The sequence below is a fragment of the Hylobates moloch genome, unplaced genomic scaffold (genome assembly GCF_009828535.3).
Source record: "Hylobates moloch isolate HMO894 unplaced genomic scaffold, HMol_V3 SCAFFOLD_14, whole genome shotgun sequence".
Taxonomy (NCBI): Eukaryota; Metazoa; Chordata; class Mammalia; order Primates; family Hylobatidae; genus Hylobates; species Hylobates moloch.
In genome coordinates, this window is record NW_026652289.1 from 56,870,746 (window position 1) to 56,888,039 (window position 17,294).

Consider the following 17,294-nt stretch of genomic DNA (forward strand, 5'->3'; position numbering starts at 1 on the left):
TTTTTTTTTTTTTTTTTGAGATGGAGTCTTGCTCTGTTGCCCAGGCTAGAGTGCAGTGGTGCAATCTCGGCTCACTGCAACCTCTGCCTCCCAGGTTCAAGCAATTCTCCTACCTCAGCCTCCTAAGTAGTTGGGACTACAGGTGCGAGCCCCTATGCCTGGCTAATTTTTGTATTTTTAGTAGAGACGGGGTTTCGTCATATCGGCCAGGGTTGTCTCAAACTCCTGACCTCAAGTGATCTGCCTGCCTTGGCCTCCCAAAGTGCTGGGATTACAGGCGTGAGCCACTGTGCCCAGCCAAAAAAAAAAAAAAAACTATAAGATTTCCTACTCTGTTTCTCCTATTTTCCTCCATGTTAGTTTATGATTTGAAGTATATTCATGTCTTGTCCTTTTCTTTCAAGTGCTGCAGGCAATGGAAGAACTGAAGGCAGGAGAAGAGCCACAAGCTGCAGCAGGCAAAGGTCTGGCCTCTCCCACAGGAGGAATGAGGATGGGGCAGGGGTGGGCGGCAGGGGTGGAACACTAGACTGTAGTCCAAATGCACACAGAGCAGGAGCTCTAGCAAAGCTCATTTGCTTCAGGCTATATTGGTGGTGGACATGGAGATCAGGATGGAGGCCTCAGGACAATGAGTGATCAGCTGAGTTACTGGCCAAGAGTAGCCGGGCTGGCCTGACTGTGCCAAGGAAGAGGAAGCAGTGAGTCATCTGCCAGAAGCATTCGTGTCAAAGTGCAAAATGAAGTCATTTTCAGGTATTGAAGGGCTCAGAAACCTTAACACTTACAAATCCTATTTGAAAGACTTCCTGGGTTATAGTCTTTAGCAAAATAAAAAAGAACCAGGAAGAAGACACAGGATATAAAAGAAGGAGCTGGCAAAGACACCAATAAAAGCCATTATTACTAATGGATACCAGGTGTCTTTTTGGGATGATAAAAATGTGTTGGAATTGGATAATGCTGAATATGGTTGTACAACTTTGTGAATTTACTAAAAACCAATGAATTCTATATTTTTAAAGGGTAAATTTTATGGTATGTGAATTATATTTCAATAAAAAAGAAACTTGGGGGGGAAAGGAGAAAATTATTTTAAAATTTAAATCTATATTTTCTATAAAATTAACATTAATCTGGAGCTAGATCCAGATAATATCAACATCTTTTTGGAGATATTGTAGATTGAGAGAGTGGAGGTAAATAAAAGGGGAAGGCTTCTATTTTCTTTTAGGAGAGGATGTGGTTACTGATAACTTGACACTAATAGAAACATAAAAGTTTAAACTTCTGTGCTAAAAATTTGAATGTTATCACAGAAGAAACACCACTAGAAGATTTATAACTTCCAAAATGTTGGAGGGGAAAAAATGGAATTAAGAAAACCTGACTAATAACAAACATGTTGAAAGGAAAGAGGAAAGAAGCAAGAAAGCATGACAATAGAAAACACAAAATAAGATGGTAGGGAAAAGTCCAAACATATAAGTGATTACAATAAATATAAATGGTTAAAATTTAACTCTTAAAATACAGAGGTTTATAGATTGGGTAAAAATAAAGACAAAAATAGTCCTGCATACGAAAGACATACCTTAAAAATACATAGAAAGTTTGAAAATTAAGAAATTGATGAAGATACATCAGGTGAAAATCAACAATGAGAAACAAGATGGAGTAATTCAAATAGTAGATAAAATATACTCCACAGAGAAACGCATACATGACAAAAAGTAATATTTAATAGGGATAAATGCTTTCAGTGAGAAGTGATAGCAATTATGCATGTTTCTGTACCTAAAGAATTCCTGCAGTTGCACTTTGGTGGATCACTGATTCGTGAAAAGATGAGAATAAAATATCTATTGAAATAAATGCAATCAATAAAATGCAATCCAGACCCTGAGGCAGACAAAATGGCTGCTCCTGAAGACTAGAGACTGTGACAGATCTCCCCAGAACTAAGAAAATCTAAGGTTGCAGTAAACTCAGAATTGACAGAGAAGAAAGGAAATAATTCTGGGCATAAATAATAGACTTGGTAGACTCTTAAGAGTTGGGCTACTGTGTCTCCAGAGTAGAAAAAGACTCCCTAAGCTTGATATACTCCTAGTTAGTTTCCAGGGATCTGGGAAGCAGCAGAAATGGATATATTCCTTTCTTGGTGGAGTCAGAAAGACTCTAAAGCCAGAAACTCCTTGGTCTCTCTCCATGGACTTAGGTCTCATCTCTCAGACTGGCTTTTTGCACAAGCCTCAGTAGGGCCACTGCCAGCACTTGAGCTCACAACCTCCTAGTGAGTCTCTTCCCTAAAACACAAATGAAATGTCCCCGGGAAGGATTCTGTTTGGCTCAGCTTGGGTCGCACATCCACCTGTTGGGTCACATGTCTACTCCTGGACTAATCACTGTGACCAGGCTGGTGGAGTATTCAAAATGCCAACTTTCGTTCAACCCATATGGTGGGAAGGAACATTTATTTTTATATTCTGAAGCCAGTTAATGTTTAAAACTTACCTTTCAAGAAATAAGCATGCTCTTATTTCATTTTCTTTGGGGATAATGTCAAATTCCTAGGGCAGGGAGTTTCCAGCAGGCCCTGACACCCTTATAAATCCAGAACCAAAACCTTGGCCACATTCAATTGTATCTTGACCCTTCTGGACAACAGGGCAACAAATCCTTTGTTTCTAATCTTAGCAGAAACAAAGGTTGTCTTTGCCAGAGTTCATACCACTCTTGGTTCTTTGAGCTTAGGTCTAAAGTCAATAGGAGGCTACAAGCAAAAAAGGCCCTGAATCCTGCTCCCTTCTCTTCTAAGAATGGTAGACATATGAGTTCAATTGTACTGCTTATCTTCACGTGTGTGACTGTAATGATCTGATATGATTTCACACATCTATGGATATTTGGTATAATTGGTGTCCCATATACAGTCACTGCTGAATTATCTTTGGGGTTTAGGTCCTATGTATTTTACTACCAGTAATGAGATAGAAATAGCTGGCAGAAAAAATAGAGATGGGAACTAATATTTATTAAGTGTTTCCCATATCCCAAGCAATGGGTAACTCTCTTTATGTATAGCATCTTATGAAAACCTTGTAACAACCTTAGGAGGTTGATATGATTATCTTAATATTTAGATGAGGAAACAGGCTCAGAGAGGTCAAATCACTCACCTAGAGCCAGAAAACTAATGAGAAGTCAAGCTGGGATCAGTTAGCAAATGTGTCTAACTGATATTCACCAGAGTAGCACTGGAAGTACTTGAATTCTTTCTGAATTCTCTATATTTTAAAAAACATTAAAGGGAATTTGAAAAGAAAAACATTTCCCTATGCTTTTTGCATAAAAACTCTACATTGAAGTGGCAGAGATGATAGGGTTTGAATATTTTCACATTCTATTTCTCACTTGCCATTATACCATATGCACTTTCACATCTTCCTAACGATCGCTGTCATTGTCACCTTATATTTTACTGAGTTATGATATGCCATAATATCTTAACCATCCTGCTGTCATGAACATCTCTGTTTTTCAAGGCTTTTTTTTTCTTTTGTTAATTATTTCCTTAAAATGAATCCCCAGGAGTGGGGTGACTGGGTTAAGGCAAATGAACATTTTTATGGTTCTTGACTTTTATTGCCAAATTGCTTTCCAAAGGGCTTGTATCAATTTACAAGGACAAGGCAGCACATTTTTTTCCAAGGTCAGTTTTTAAAGCTACTCAAAAGAAATAAAATTCTATATGGAGCCAGAGGTCTTGATAATGTGTAAATCGTGATCATAAGCCAAACAGTCCTTGGAGAACCAGCCAGCCCTGGGAGCCAAATGCTAAGTGGCCCAAGAACTCCAATACTGATGGTGATCAAAACAAGGCAGTCATTTCCACATTTTCTTAGTGGGGTTCACGTTTAATTTTGGAAGAGTGAGGGAAAATGTAATTCATCAATTATTAAAGTATTCAGTATTATTTATTCTTCATAATGAACAATTCCAACTTTTAAAATTTCTGCTTCTGATACTGTCAAATACAGAAAAAACTGGCTTTATTAACAGGAATAATAGCAGCAGCCACCATTGATTGTGTGTCAGACACTGTGCTACATACTTTATGTACACAATTTCATTTCTTCTAAAAATAACCTCATAAGGTACCATCATTGCCAGCATTGTATAGATGAGGAAAGTATGCTAGGCCATAAGCTCCCTGAGGGCAGAGATATTTGTGTTGCTCAGTGATGTAGCCCAAGTACATAGATGAGCACACAGTAGGTGCTCAATGAAGACCGTTGACCGACTGAGGCTCCAGAAATATAAATAGCTTCTCCAGGGTCACAAGTAGACAGTGGCACAGCTGGGATTCAAAGCTGGGAAACCTGACACAAAGTCCCGGTTCCTAACCCCTCTGATATGCTGCCTTTTGCCTGACACAGGCAGACGTACCCAGTTCTGGCCACTCACCTGACTCCAGCTCCCGGCAAACCACTCCACCTTGCCCGTGCAGGGTCCGTTGTCACATGGGGTGGCCTCTGCCGGCCGGTTGTTCCCACAACCCTCCAGGGGCAGGCTGCTGACATGGTTGGTCATGCACACCACCGAGCGTGTCCGCACTCCGGCCCCACACTCCGCTGAGCACTGTGAGACAGGGGAAGAGCACATTAGTGGGGAGGCTCTGGCAGCTGCTGAAGCCACTTTCAAATGATGGAAAGGAGGATGGAATGCTTCATTTTCCTGCCATCTGTTTCCCCTAGAAACATCTGGCAGCTTCTCGTGCATAGCCTACTCCATTATGAGATATCAGTATGGCAATTCTCTGTCTTAGATTTTCTGGGTTGGGCTTCATTCCAAATTCCAAATATCCAATCTCACCACTGCAATTAATACACTTATACTTGTTAGACTATCCTTCCCAGCCTTTGCTTTCAAAAATATATTCAGCTCGGCCGGGTATGGTGGCTCATGCTTGTAGTACCAGAGCTTTGGGAGGCTGAAGTGGGAGGATTGCTTGAGCCCAGGAATTTGAGACCAGCCTGGGTAGTACAGCAAAATTGTCTCTACAAAAATTTAAAAAATTGGCCAGGAGCAGTGGTGTGTACCTGTAGTCCCAACTACTCGGGAGGCTGAGGCAGGAGGATCACTTGAGCCCAGGAGTTTGAGGCTACACTGAGCTATGACTGCATCATTGCACTCTAGCTTGGGCAACAGAGTGAGAAGACCCTGTCTCTAAAAATAAAAATAAAAACAAAAATATATTCTGCTGAAGAAGAATGGGTGCATGAAAACCTGGGCACATTTCTACCTGCTAGTAGCCAAGTCTGGGTTGGAAAAAGAGGGGGACTTAAGTCTGTCACCCCAATATTGCTGCCTGATATTAAGGCAAATTGTTCCAGTCCCTGAAGGCCACAGCTATGAGAGGATTGGGAGACAGCTTGGTACAGAGGGAGAGCTTGGCTTTGGAACTAGGTACATCAGTGTTGACATCCTCACTAGCTGTGTGGCCTGGAGCAAGTGACCCAGCCCCTCCTACCTTTGGCATGCTCATCTAGACAACCGGCATAGAAACACATTTCTGGCAGCGCTATGGTGACTGTATAATGTGCTTTGTAGACAGGAGGTGCCAATAAATGGTATAAGGGGCTTCAACTCCTATATTCCCACTCTAAGATAGAGAAACTAAGCCTCATAGGGATAAAATCTTCACTGAAAGCCAAATAACTATTAGTGATTTCTCTACTAGAATCACACTGTCCTCTCCTAGGACACAGTGAAGACATTCGTGAGTCATAGCCCAAAGCTCATAGAGCATTTTCCATCTGTCTTGACGTACTTTGGAATGTGCCCTTATTTTGGTTCCCATCTTACCTTGTCTTTTCTTTTTTTCAAGACAGGGTCTCACTTTGTCACCCAGATAGGATTGCATCACCCAGGTGGCGTGATCTCAGCTCACTGCAGCCTCAACCTCTTGGGGTCAAGTGATCCTCCCACCTCAGCCTCCTGAGTGGCTCCAGGTGCTCACCACCATGTCCAGCTAATTTTCATATTTTTTGTAGAGATGGGATTTTGCCATGTTGCCCAGGCTGGTCTCAAACTCCTGAGCACAAGAGATCCGCCTGCCTCGGCCTCCCAAAGTGCTGGGATTACAGGCGTGTGCCACCACACCTAAACTTTATCTTATCTTTTCAAACATTTTTTGGGCATCCTCATCGGGGTGTCCCACAGATACCTTGAATCCAGCATGTACACCTTCACCACTGTTACCATTCCTCCTTTTATTTTTCTGATTTGCTTTCAAGTTTCTACCTGGATTTAAAAGTTGACTATTCTCCTACCCTCTTGCTTCCAACATCTAGACAATCATTAGGTCTCACAGACTCTAGTTCTGCCACATTTCTCTAATCTGTCTTGTCCCTTTCCACCCCTGGTTCCCAGCACAGTTTACTTTCTTACCCTGGAGTGTGGCTGTAGCTTCTTGCTCAACCTCACCAGCTTTTCCAATGCATTTGGCTGCCAGGTGTTGAGAACTCCATGCTAAAAATTCCCTCTGAAGTTATCCCATTCCTAACAGAAGTCACATATGGGCTTCCCCAACTAGCATTAAGGGTTTTCTATAATATGGTCCCAATTGACCCAATTCTTCTAGACTAACTTCCCATTATCCTATCCCACATACCTCCTGCTGGACAGACTCAGAGTGGCTGCTATTCCCTGATCACATAAAAGGCTCACAGAGTGCTTGCCCCTGACATTCCCTCCACCCAGAATGCTCTTTTCCTTCACTGGACAGATCAGAAGCCTTTCAGGCTCAGCTCAAATACCATCTCCTCCGTGAAAACTATCTTGAGTGCCCAATTTAAGATGTTCTTTTAAGCCTTGGAATTCTCATGGCACTCTATGTGCTGCTTCCTGCCTTTGTATTATGGTTATTTGTGTCCTGTCTTTTTTCTTTTTTTTGTCTTTGCTGAAGTAGGCTTGGTGAGAGCAGGAACTAATGAATCATCTCTAATTCTTTCTCAGGTCAGTGCCTTACTCATGAGTAAATCCATGACTATCAGTTGCATATAGACTTGGGCCCTGCCTTGTTCATCTATTAGCACTTTCCAATCCTAGACGTGGCCCTTTAACACATGACCAAAGCCCTTTCTAAGGGTTTCTGGCTCTTTTCTTAAAAATAGAGTCAATGTTTGAGTTCTACCCATATTATTTTAGAAAATAAAGCAATAAAATTTTAAATAAAAATTGAGAAAAGGGAAAAACAATCCTTACAACCTCATTTCCTTATCAAAATTTCCACTTTCATTTCTGTATGCTGCCATCTAGTCTTGTAAAATTACATGCCAGTATGAGTGATCAAACATTTACCTTTCTATTGCTAAGCTGGGCCTGACCCCTCAGGGAAGAAACTCCCTCTGAAGCAAAGGGCTTGAAGGGGATCAGAACATGCCACCTCAAAATAGATGTTGCTTTGGCATATTGATTATTTTGAGTTGAAGGCTATTGAGAAATAGCAGATGCAGGAAGAGCTCTCTGCCTTCCCCCTTTCTGCCTAAAACCAGTGCATAAATTTCCCATGAGAAAGGTGCCCTCCCAGCACTAGGAATAAGAGAACATTCTTGTCATTGGAGAGGGGGAGTTGACTCCAAGATGAGTCTGCACAAATAAACTTTAATAAAATAACCCTTATCTTCTGTCAGTTTCCCCCATATTTTTCTTAGTCAATTTCTCACAATTTACTGTCCCTAAAAGCCCCAGCCCCTTGCATCTAATCACTTCTCCATAGTTTATTGCCCTTTGTTAAAATGGTATATAAGCCCTCAAGTCTAACTTCTTCTTTGGGGTTGTCACTTCTTTCCTATGAAGCCCCCCATGCCAATATAAAAATATTAACATCAAACAAAATTAGTATGCTTTTTATCTGTTAATCTTTTGTCAGCTTAATTCACAGACTGCAGCCAGAGAACCTAAGAATGTAGAGGAAACATTTTTCCTCCCCTACAGGTTTGCAGACATTTTTCATGTCCTTTGCTCTATTTAGATTGTTATTAGGAATCTGGGACAATGACTCAGTCCTTTAGCTTAAAATTTGTTACAATCATTGGAATATTCTAGGCTAAAGGATTTGTTTGTTTGTTTCAGCCATGTATGATCTGGTTTTCTTCCCAACTTTAAAACTCAAGACATTTAAATACTCTTGTAAAGAATACAAGGTAGGCCAGGTGTGGTGGCTCACACCTGTAATCCCAGCACTTTGGGAGGCCGAGGCAGGTGGATCACCTGAGGTCAGGAGTTTAAGACCAGCCTGGCCAACATAGTGAAACCCCATCTCTACTAAAAATACAAAAATTAACTGAGCATGGTGGCATGCACTTGTAATTCTGGCTACTTGGGAGGCTGAAGCAGAAGAATCGCTTGAACCCAGGAGGTGGAGGTTGCAGTGATGTGGTAAGCTAAGATCATGCCACTGCACTCCAGCCTGGGTGACAGAGCGGGACTCCATCTCAAAAAAAAAAAAAAAAAAAGGTAAATGGAATTTTGGTTATCTTCATGTTTCCAACCCTTAGACTACTTCTTTCCAGGTAATTTCCATCTGACTAGCTAACTTAATTTTCTGCTTTTAAAACCAAGTAATGCACATACATCTGGGAAAGTGTCTCCACATCCACATGTACTTAATTTAAAAGAAGAATGTGAAGGATCATGCCAGTGCCCAATGGGAGGACATCACATGGATGAGGCCTGTAGAGGAGTTTCATTTTATTACAACACCTTCAGTGCAAAGCCCAACAAATGTAAATATGAAAGGAGCTCCCCACACATGACCTGGTCCAGGAAGCCTGTCAGCAGAAGCAAGGGGAAGGAGAAGTCCCTACCAGGGAGCGGGGACTAACCTTCCAGGTGAGGCTCCAAACCACACCCACCCACTGTCCTTAAAGGATGTTCCTAAAAGAAGGACCAAATCTGCTTTGCTAGTCAGAAGAGGACATGACTCGTAATTGAACTTCTGGGCTGATAAAACACAGAAACACATGGAATTCCTAAGCAACCCTCTGGTGGGGAATGCCTTCTCATTCCAGCAACAGTTAAATCCTAAACTTGGCCCAACTGGCCCCTAAGGGACTATAAGGCTGTAATGACTATTCTTGAACTTCAGCTTTATGCATCATTTCTTATAATTTAAACGATTCAGTATTTTTTTCCTGGAAAACTTTCTTAGAAATTAGGTGTTACCAAACTAAGGCTGGTGGATTTTCTAAAAGTGTTTTTTTCCTGTTGTGATTAAAAATTGCACATGGGCTTAAACCTATCATTGATTTGTAGAACTGAAAAGTCAATGATGCTTACTTCTGTAAGGCCCACTCTCAATTAAAAGCAGCTGAAAAGATGTTTTTAAGGTGAGTCATTAAGCCAGAAGAACTCTGTGTCCCTAAAAGTTTAAGAGAAGATTCAGACTGGGGTTACAACCTCAATTCACTTAGGTAAAGATTAATTAATTTTAAATTGGGCAATAAGACACACTTTGTACTCTTAAGTGTTTGTGAACTTTAATTTTCTTTGGTCTCTCCCTCTTGAGCTTATTGAATCGGAGGCTGTGTCTTGTTCATGACTGGCATGTAACAGGTGCTCAACACATGTTTATTCCCAGTAATAAAAAGTTTCATAGTTCAGACTAAAGCTTAGCAAGGCCATTTTCTACACAAAGCAACTATTCAAAAGTGGAAGACTGCCATCCGCTGGTCATTCCAGGGGCTGAACCTTTTCTAAGACCAACTAGTGGCCCAAAGGCCCCTGGTGACACGGAGCTGAAGAAGAATGAAGCAGCCCAAAAGAAATCCTTCCCACTGTGTCAACCTCATCTAGGTCATGGCTTCGAATATGTTACTGCAGCGGTTACTCAGCAATGTTACAGTTGAAAAAACTGAAGCTCGGTGAATCAGTAGCTGGCTCAGGGTCAAATATGAAATAAGTGGTAGTCATGGAGATGATATCAAAGCCAGTGTGCGTTTCTTAAACCCAATAGTACTCCCTTCCCACTCATCTACTCTAAAATAAGCATGAACATTTAGAATTCATGATCTATTCTGAGGGTAGATAAGGCAAAAATTATTTACTTACATCATAGCACCCAACTTGCATGATTTAGAACATCTTTTCCAAAACGAGCAAAAGAGTTCCCTGAATAGAATAATGTGCTCATTCTTTGCTCTATTTATAATTTTAAGCCAAGCTAGATTCGGCAATAACTTATGTTGAAATGCAAAGCAAAATCACTTTAAGGGGAAATCTGCAAGTCATTATTGGAGAGGAAACAGGTAGTGTGGAAATCTTTGGAAAATTTACATGTAGCTTTTTACTGTTCTAAATAAACATGGGAGACACACAGGGGAATGAACCACTGCAGCTATTTTCCCCACAGAGTTGTTTTTTCTCTGTACGTATTGTGCTCTGAGCCCACTGCCTTTTCAGAGAGTGGCACATGTAGAGACATGGGATTTACAAACTAAAGAATCATGGCAACAAAATGACTGTAAAAGTGCTCTCAGTTGCTGCTTGCGTGAAAGGGTCCTTCTTTGAGTCTGAGATACTACGGTTGTTGTTCTCATGATGCTGGGAGTAGGGACAGGGGTGGGGGCTCATGGGCTGCATCATGTCTCCTAAGATCCAAGAACATGGCTGGGCTCCTCTGTCTTTTTTATGGCCTTGTTACTCAGAGTGTGGTCCTTGGACCAGTGGCCTCAGAGACCCTGGGAACCTATTAGAAATGTAGGCTGTGGCCAGGCGCGGTGGCTCGTGCCTACAATTCCAGGGCTTTGGGAAGCCGAGGTGGCAGATCACTTGCGCCCAGGAGTTTGAGACCAGCTTGGGCAACATGGTGAAACCACAAACAAATACAAAAAATTAGCCGGGGTGGTGGCGCGCACCTATAGTCCCACCTACGTTGGGGGGAGGGCGGCAGGGGGTTGCTGAGGTGGGAGGATTGCTTGAGCCCAGGAGGTCAAGGCTGCAGTGAGCCGAGATTGCACCACTGCACTCCAGCCCGGGCAACAGAATGAGACCCTGTCTCAAAAAAATAAAAAATAATAAAAAAAAAAAGAAAGAAAATAAATGTAGACTCCCTGGCTCCTCCCCACACCTGCTGCCTCAGACCTACACTTTAATGCGGTTCACAGGTAACATGTATGCACGGGATTCTAGCAAGGGAAGTGGGGCAGAACTAGTGTATCCGAGAGGTAGGCCGCTAACCAAGGTCAGAGATAGCCAATCATGTCCTCATCCCAGGTAAACTCCCTAGATCTCCTGGAGAATCCAGAACGTGGACTTGGTGCCTCTCACAGCTGTGCAGCTGCCCTGGGCAAACCCTCTGACTGGCCACCCCCATGCCCGCCAATCCACTGCTTCCACCAGGAAAGGAAGCACAGTTCCTTATCTCCTTCCTCCTTTCTTCTCTCTGTCCCAAGGTATGTTCTACAATTTGTTTAGTGTCTTTTCTCAAACTTCATTTTTGATTGTGGTAGAATACACATAGCATAAAATTGACCATCGTAACCATTTTTAAGCCCACACCTCCAGGGCATTAGGTGCATTCATGCTGTTGTGTAACCAACACCACTCCATCTCCAGAAACCCCTTTTCATATAAATCCTCCTTTTGCCTTTGATGGATGAATTTAATCTATGACTGTTTTCCCTTATATCCAGGTAACTGGTGGACTAATGGTTGACTATATATGCCTTTGAGTTATTCTTTGACACCTGAGACCTCCCACGGGAGGCCAGGCTACTGGGGAGGGAATGGGGTGTGGGATGTTTTGAGTTGGCGGAAAGCAGTAGAGGGGCCTGCCATTGCTGAGTGTCTATGAGACACCAGGCACTTACAAGACATATGAACGATGGGATGTAATGATTCACTTCACCTAGTATTATGGAGTGACCACATGGAGTGCTAAGGAGAATTCAATCAAGTTTTTCACACACACTCCTCACCTTTGGAGCCCCTCAGTCCTCAAGTAAGAATAGAAAGCCTACAACAATTCCTCTCTGAGCCTTTTTTATCCCCCCAGAGCCAGAAATCAGTCTTGGGATTCTGGGCTAGTGATTCATCTTCGTGTGGTTTTGGAGGCACCTGGCAGACCTTGGTCCCCGGTGCCCTGCCCGCCATCACACTCACCCTTTCGCTCCACTCAGTGAGGAACCAGCTCTTGGCACAGGGTCCCATGTCACAGTTCTCAATGTCATTCGGCCGGAGCTTCATGTTGCATTCCTCATCGTCAACCACATCCCCAATGTTGCTCACACACTTCACATCACGGGTCCTCTGTCCCACGCCGCAGGGCACCGAGCACTGAAACACAGCACACTGACGTCAGGGGAACCAGCAGCTTCGGCTCTGGGAGAGAATCGCCAGCATAGACCCCGCAGTCTTTGTGACCAGCCCCATGAGACTGAGGCTCTGTCATGCATGTCACCACCTGGGGCAGGGATCTGAGCCCTAGAAAACTCCACAACCCTTTTCTACAAGACCTTCTTAGATGCCTCGCCTACTGTAAACTAAAAATAAAATCCTAAGCCTCCCAGCTGACTGAATGGGCCTCCTCTTGGCCAAGGAGACCCCAGACAAACCTTAAAAACGGATTTCCTGGCCATGACAGGATGGGAGGTTGGACACACCCTGTCATACCGCCTCCCTTTTGCAGTGTAGACACAACTGACCAGCATTGATGTTAAGAGAGAAATCATAAGACTGACAGAATGGACTCCCTGTGGCAATAAGATACCAAATTATAAACAGGACCCAACGCCATGGCAGGCAAGGGGTTAAGTCACGCACCTCTGCCCTTGAAGAATAAACTATGTTCTAAGTTGCCTGGGAAGAAGGTCTTAGGATTCATGGCTTACATCCTGTTTTGAGTAAAGAATATTATTGTCAGTCTCTCAAATCTTATTGTGAATTCTTCAAACTGTTGACATACTGATTAATATGTAACCTGTGGACATTGAAGAGGACACTGGTTTGTTTGGTTTCCAAGTCATAAAGTTTTGCTGATTTATTTCTGACTCATGAAGTTTTATTGACTGTCTTGCACTTAAAACATTTTAGCCTGTATGTCGTCATCTGTAGCCAGTGATTGCAACCTCTGTGCTGTACCCTCCAACTCTGATTTGAGGAGTCCCCCTCTCCTCTCCTAAACTTTCTTCTAAAAGCCTTTCAACTTGTAACAGACTTTGGAACATGTCCAGTGTTGTTCGTGTGTCTTCTTGGGTTGATCCTTACATTGGCTTCCAATAAATCTTTTATCAAATTATTTCCACCTTAACAGCCTTAATTTTGACTGACACTACTCTATTCTTCCAGGCCTCAGTCTTTTCAGCTATAAAATGGGTGGGGAAAATTGGAAGGAGTTGGCTCTGCCAGCAGTTGCCAACCTTCACTTCACCATAACTCACGAAACAGATGAGGCCAGTATCACAGGGCTCCCCTGGGCTCACCCATAACGTTGGCTGTGGGCGGCACACACTACCCTGAACTCTATTGAACTATTGGTACATCCTGTGGTTTGCAAAAACAGCCGTCCAGACCCCCACGGGACGGGTTCCTTCCTGTGGAACTCAGGGTTACCCATCTCAGGTCTTGGTGGGGGAGGCTGGAAAGTGTGGTGGGAGCTGGAGAGGGAGCTGCAGAGCAGGCTTCCCTGCCTGCGTACCGAGGTCCAGTCGGTCCGGATCTGCCACTCGCTGCAGATCTTGAGTTGGCAAGTGCTGGTGGTCTCAGGCTTCTCCAGGTGCTGGCAGCGGTAGGGCTGCACCGTCAGGCTGCGGTTGGCATACACCTGGCGGCACAGAACCTGGCGGTGCTGCATGCCCAGGCCACAGGTCTTGCTGCACTCAGACCACTCCCCGATGTCCCAGCTGGTTCAGGAATGAGAGAGTGAGAGTGAGAGACAACCTTCAGTCAACAAGAAGTGAGCATGAGCCCGCACCAGCGTACACAGAATCATGAGAATCACTATGGGTGGAGTTTCTTACTAGAGCATTGCTTAAAAGTCAGCCTAGGCTGGGCACGGTGGCGCACGCCTGTAATCCCAGCACTTTGGGAAGCTGAGGTGGGAGGATGGCTTGAGCCTAGGAGTTTGAGACCAGCCCGGGCAACATGGCAAAACCCCGTCTCTACAAAAAATACCAAAGTTAGCTGGGTGTGGCGGTGTGTGCCTACTGTAGTCCCAGCTACTTGGGAGGCTGAGGTCGGGGGATGGCTTGAGCCCGGGAGATTGAGGCTGCAGTGAGCCATGATTGTGCCACTGCACTCCAGCCTGGGCAACAGAGCAAGACCCTGTCTCAAAAAAAAGAAAAGAAAAAGAAAAAGAAAAAGTCTGCCTAAGGGTCATCTGACTCTGTAAAGGAAGATAAATTTGCTTGACACTCGACATGCTATTTACCAGTGATTAGGGCCCAAATTCTATAAAAAGTTATTGAAAACTGAAAAGGTACAAATGATTTTTATCTAATTTTAAAAAAACCTCCAAAGGTTAGTTTTATTACACTGTAGATCGTTAACTCATTTTTGCTACTGACTTAGAAATCTTATTCTAGCATTATATTTTATTAACAATTCCCATATCAGTTTCACAAACCCTCCTCTGTCATCTGCTCTTAGTTAAATGAGGCATCAGCCTATGCTCATCATATGCTTGGATGAGAATTATATTTTTATTACTCTGAAAATTAGGTTTTGACCCTTTTAGGGCCCTTTCCCCTTGTTCTTCTTCAAGTGTCCCATTTATCCTTCAATAACCAGTTCAAGGCCAGGTGTGGTGGCTCATGCCCGTAATCCCAGCACTTTGGGAGGCTGAGGTGGGCAGATCATTCGTGCTCAGGAGTTCAAGACCAGCCTGGCCAACATGGCAAAACCCCATCCCTACAAAAAGTACAAAAATTAGCCAGGCGTGGTAATGTGCACCTGTAGTCCCAGCTACTCGGGAGGCTGAAGCAGGAGAATTGCTTGAACCCAGGAGGCAGACGTTGCTGAGATAGTGCCAGTGCACTCTGGCCTGGGCAACAGAGCCAGACTCTGCCATAAAAACAAAAACAAAACCAAAAAACCAAAACAGTTCAAGACCTCTCCTGAGACACTTTTCTTGGCCTCTCCAGGCTGATATTTTTGTGACTTGCATTATCCTCTCTCTGTAAACAGCTCACCTACGACACTAACTACACTGGCTTCTCATTTTTTGCTTCCTCCTTTGTTTTCCTTACCAGGCTCAAGCCTAATTGCTCCAGCTTTGCCAAGGGTGAGCTTCCCAGAAGTGGGTTGACTTGCTAAAGGCTATCAGCTCCTGGGTTCATCCTGAAAGACAGGTGTGCCTGCTAAACAGACTGCATTTTATGCATGGTCCAAGTCTTGTATTTCTAAATCAGATTTAGACTGACTTATATCTGTTCCTAAGGTCCTGTGCATAAGTGACCTGAAGTGACCTGGTAATAGGCGACCTAAATGGAGGGGCTATCTTACAAGGCTGGGCAAGGGAAGATGTTGCAGGGCTCCTCCTCGGGGGTCGGCTTCATGCTGGAGTCACAGTAGCTCTCAGGAGCCTCTTCGTGAGTGCTTCTGTGCACACAGCGGAAAATAGGGTACTGCGATCCTGCAACAACAGGAGAATGTCTGAAGGACAGTCCCACACACTGGAAAGTGGGGCTATGGGTGGAGATGCACAGAGATTCGGGTGCTGATGAAGAGGGCACAGAAACAGTGAGGACAATTCATATACATATGCACACTTACACTCCCCCTTCATTTGAGGGTTTACACACACCTATCTCACAGGTCTTTGCTAGGAACTGTGGGGGTGCAAAGAAGAGCCTGCCCTAAAAGGAATCATTTATCTATTTGTGGACACAGTCTAAATATGCTCAAAGGCAGATACAAAGCATCTTCATAATAGTTCAAGATTACAAAAGAGAGATCCCTAGGCAGGGGAATGATTATAGAATGAACACAAATAGTAACTTTTCTAAACTTCTCTGGAAGCGTCAAAGAGAAAGTGTCCTAAATGGGCCAAGCTTCGTTCTAGAGAAAGAATTGGGTTTGGGTGGATATGTGCATGTGTATTTTGGAGGGAGGAGGCTGTCTAGGTCATTAAACTGGAATGAAAGTACCTGCCTGACAAACTAGCCTGCTAGACCGGGTACATTTAAGGGACAGTTTGAAGCACAGAAGTAGAAGATTCAAGAAAGGGCGGGAAGAGCAGCTGCCTCCCCCTTTGGCAAGCATCTTACATGTTCTTCTAATAAAGTACCCATCCAATGGTATTTCAGTGATGATCTGAGCATATGTCTGCTTCCCATGAGACAGTGAGCTTCTGAGGGACAGGGCTACTTCTTAATCTCTGTAGCCCCAGTACCTAGGAGAGTAGCAGGGGCTCAATAAATGACTGTGTTGAATGAATGTTTGTATGGTGTTGAATGAATGTTTATAAATATTTTAGGTTTTTTGTTTTACTTTCACTGGATTAATAAGGATACATCTATTTTCGATAAAAAGCCAGAATTTGTTAAATGGAATGTCTAGCTGTCAATTAAAAAAAAAAAAAAAAGGGGGGGGGAGCCAAGATGGCCGAATAGGAACAGCTCCGGTCTCCAGCTCCCAGCCCCAGCGACACAGAAGACTGCTGATTTCTGCATTTCTGCTTGAGGTACCGGTTTCATCTCACCAGGGAGTGCCAAACAGTGGGTGCCGGACAGTCGGTGAAGCGCACTGTGCGCGAGCCGAAGCAGGGCGAGGCACTGCCTCACTCGGGAAGCGCAAGGGGTCAGGGAGTTCCCTTTCCTAGTCAAAGAAAGGGGTAACAGACGGCACCTGGAAAATCGGGTCAGTCCCACCCTCATACTGCGCTTCTCCAACGGGCCTGGAAAACGGCACACTAGGAGATTGTGTCCCGCACCTGGCTCGGAGGGTCCTGTGCCCACGGAGTCTCGCTGATTGCTAGCACAGCAGTCTGAGATCAAGCTGCAAGGCGGCAGCGAGGCTGGGGGAGGGGCGCCCGCCATTACCCAGGCTTGCTTAGGTAAACAAAGCAGCCAGGAAGCTCGAACTGGGTGGAGCCCACCACAGCTCAAGGAGGCCTGTCTGCCTCTGTAGGCTCCACCTCTGGGGGCAGGGCACAGACAAACAAAAAGTCAGCAGGAATCTCCAGAGACTTAAACGTCCCTGTCTGACTGACAGCTTTGAAGAGAGTAGTGGTTCTCCCAGCACGCAGCTGGAGATCTGAGAACGGACAGACTGCCTCCTAAAGTGGG

The 17,294-nt window shown here is 44.0% G+C and overlaps 1 protein-coding gene across 1 annotated transcript in view; it reads right to left on the reverse strand.

The window, feature by feature from the left end:
• THSD4 (thrombospondin type 1 domain containing 4) overlaps positions 1–17,294 on the reverse strand; it is a 663,778-nt gene that overhangs the window by 24,535 nt on the left and 621,949 nt on the right. Inside the window, exons 11-14 of the mRNA XM_032174674.2 lie at positions 15,511–15,640; positions 13,706–13,910; positions 12,172–12,345; positions 4,471–4,644 (exon numbers count right to left, since the gene is read on the reverse strand). Of these exons, the coding sequence (XP_032030565.1) occupies positions 4,471–4,644; positions 12,172–12,345; positions 13,706–13,910; positions 15,511–15,640 (683 nt within the window). The remainder of the gene's footprint in view (positions 1–4,470; positions 4,645–12,171; positions 12,346–13,705; positions 13,911–15,510; positions 15,641–17,294) is intronic.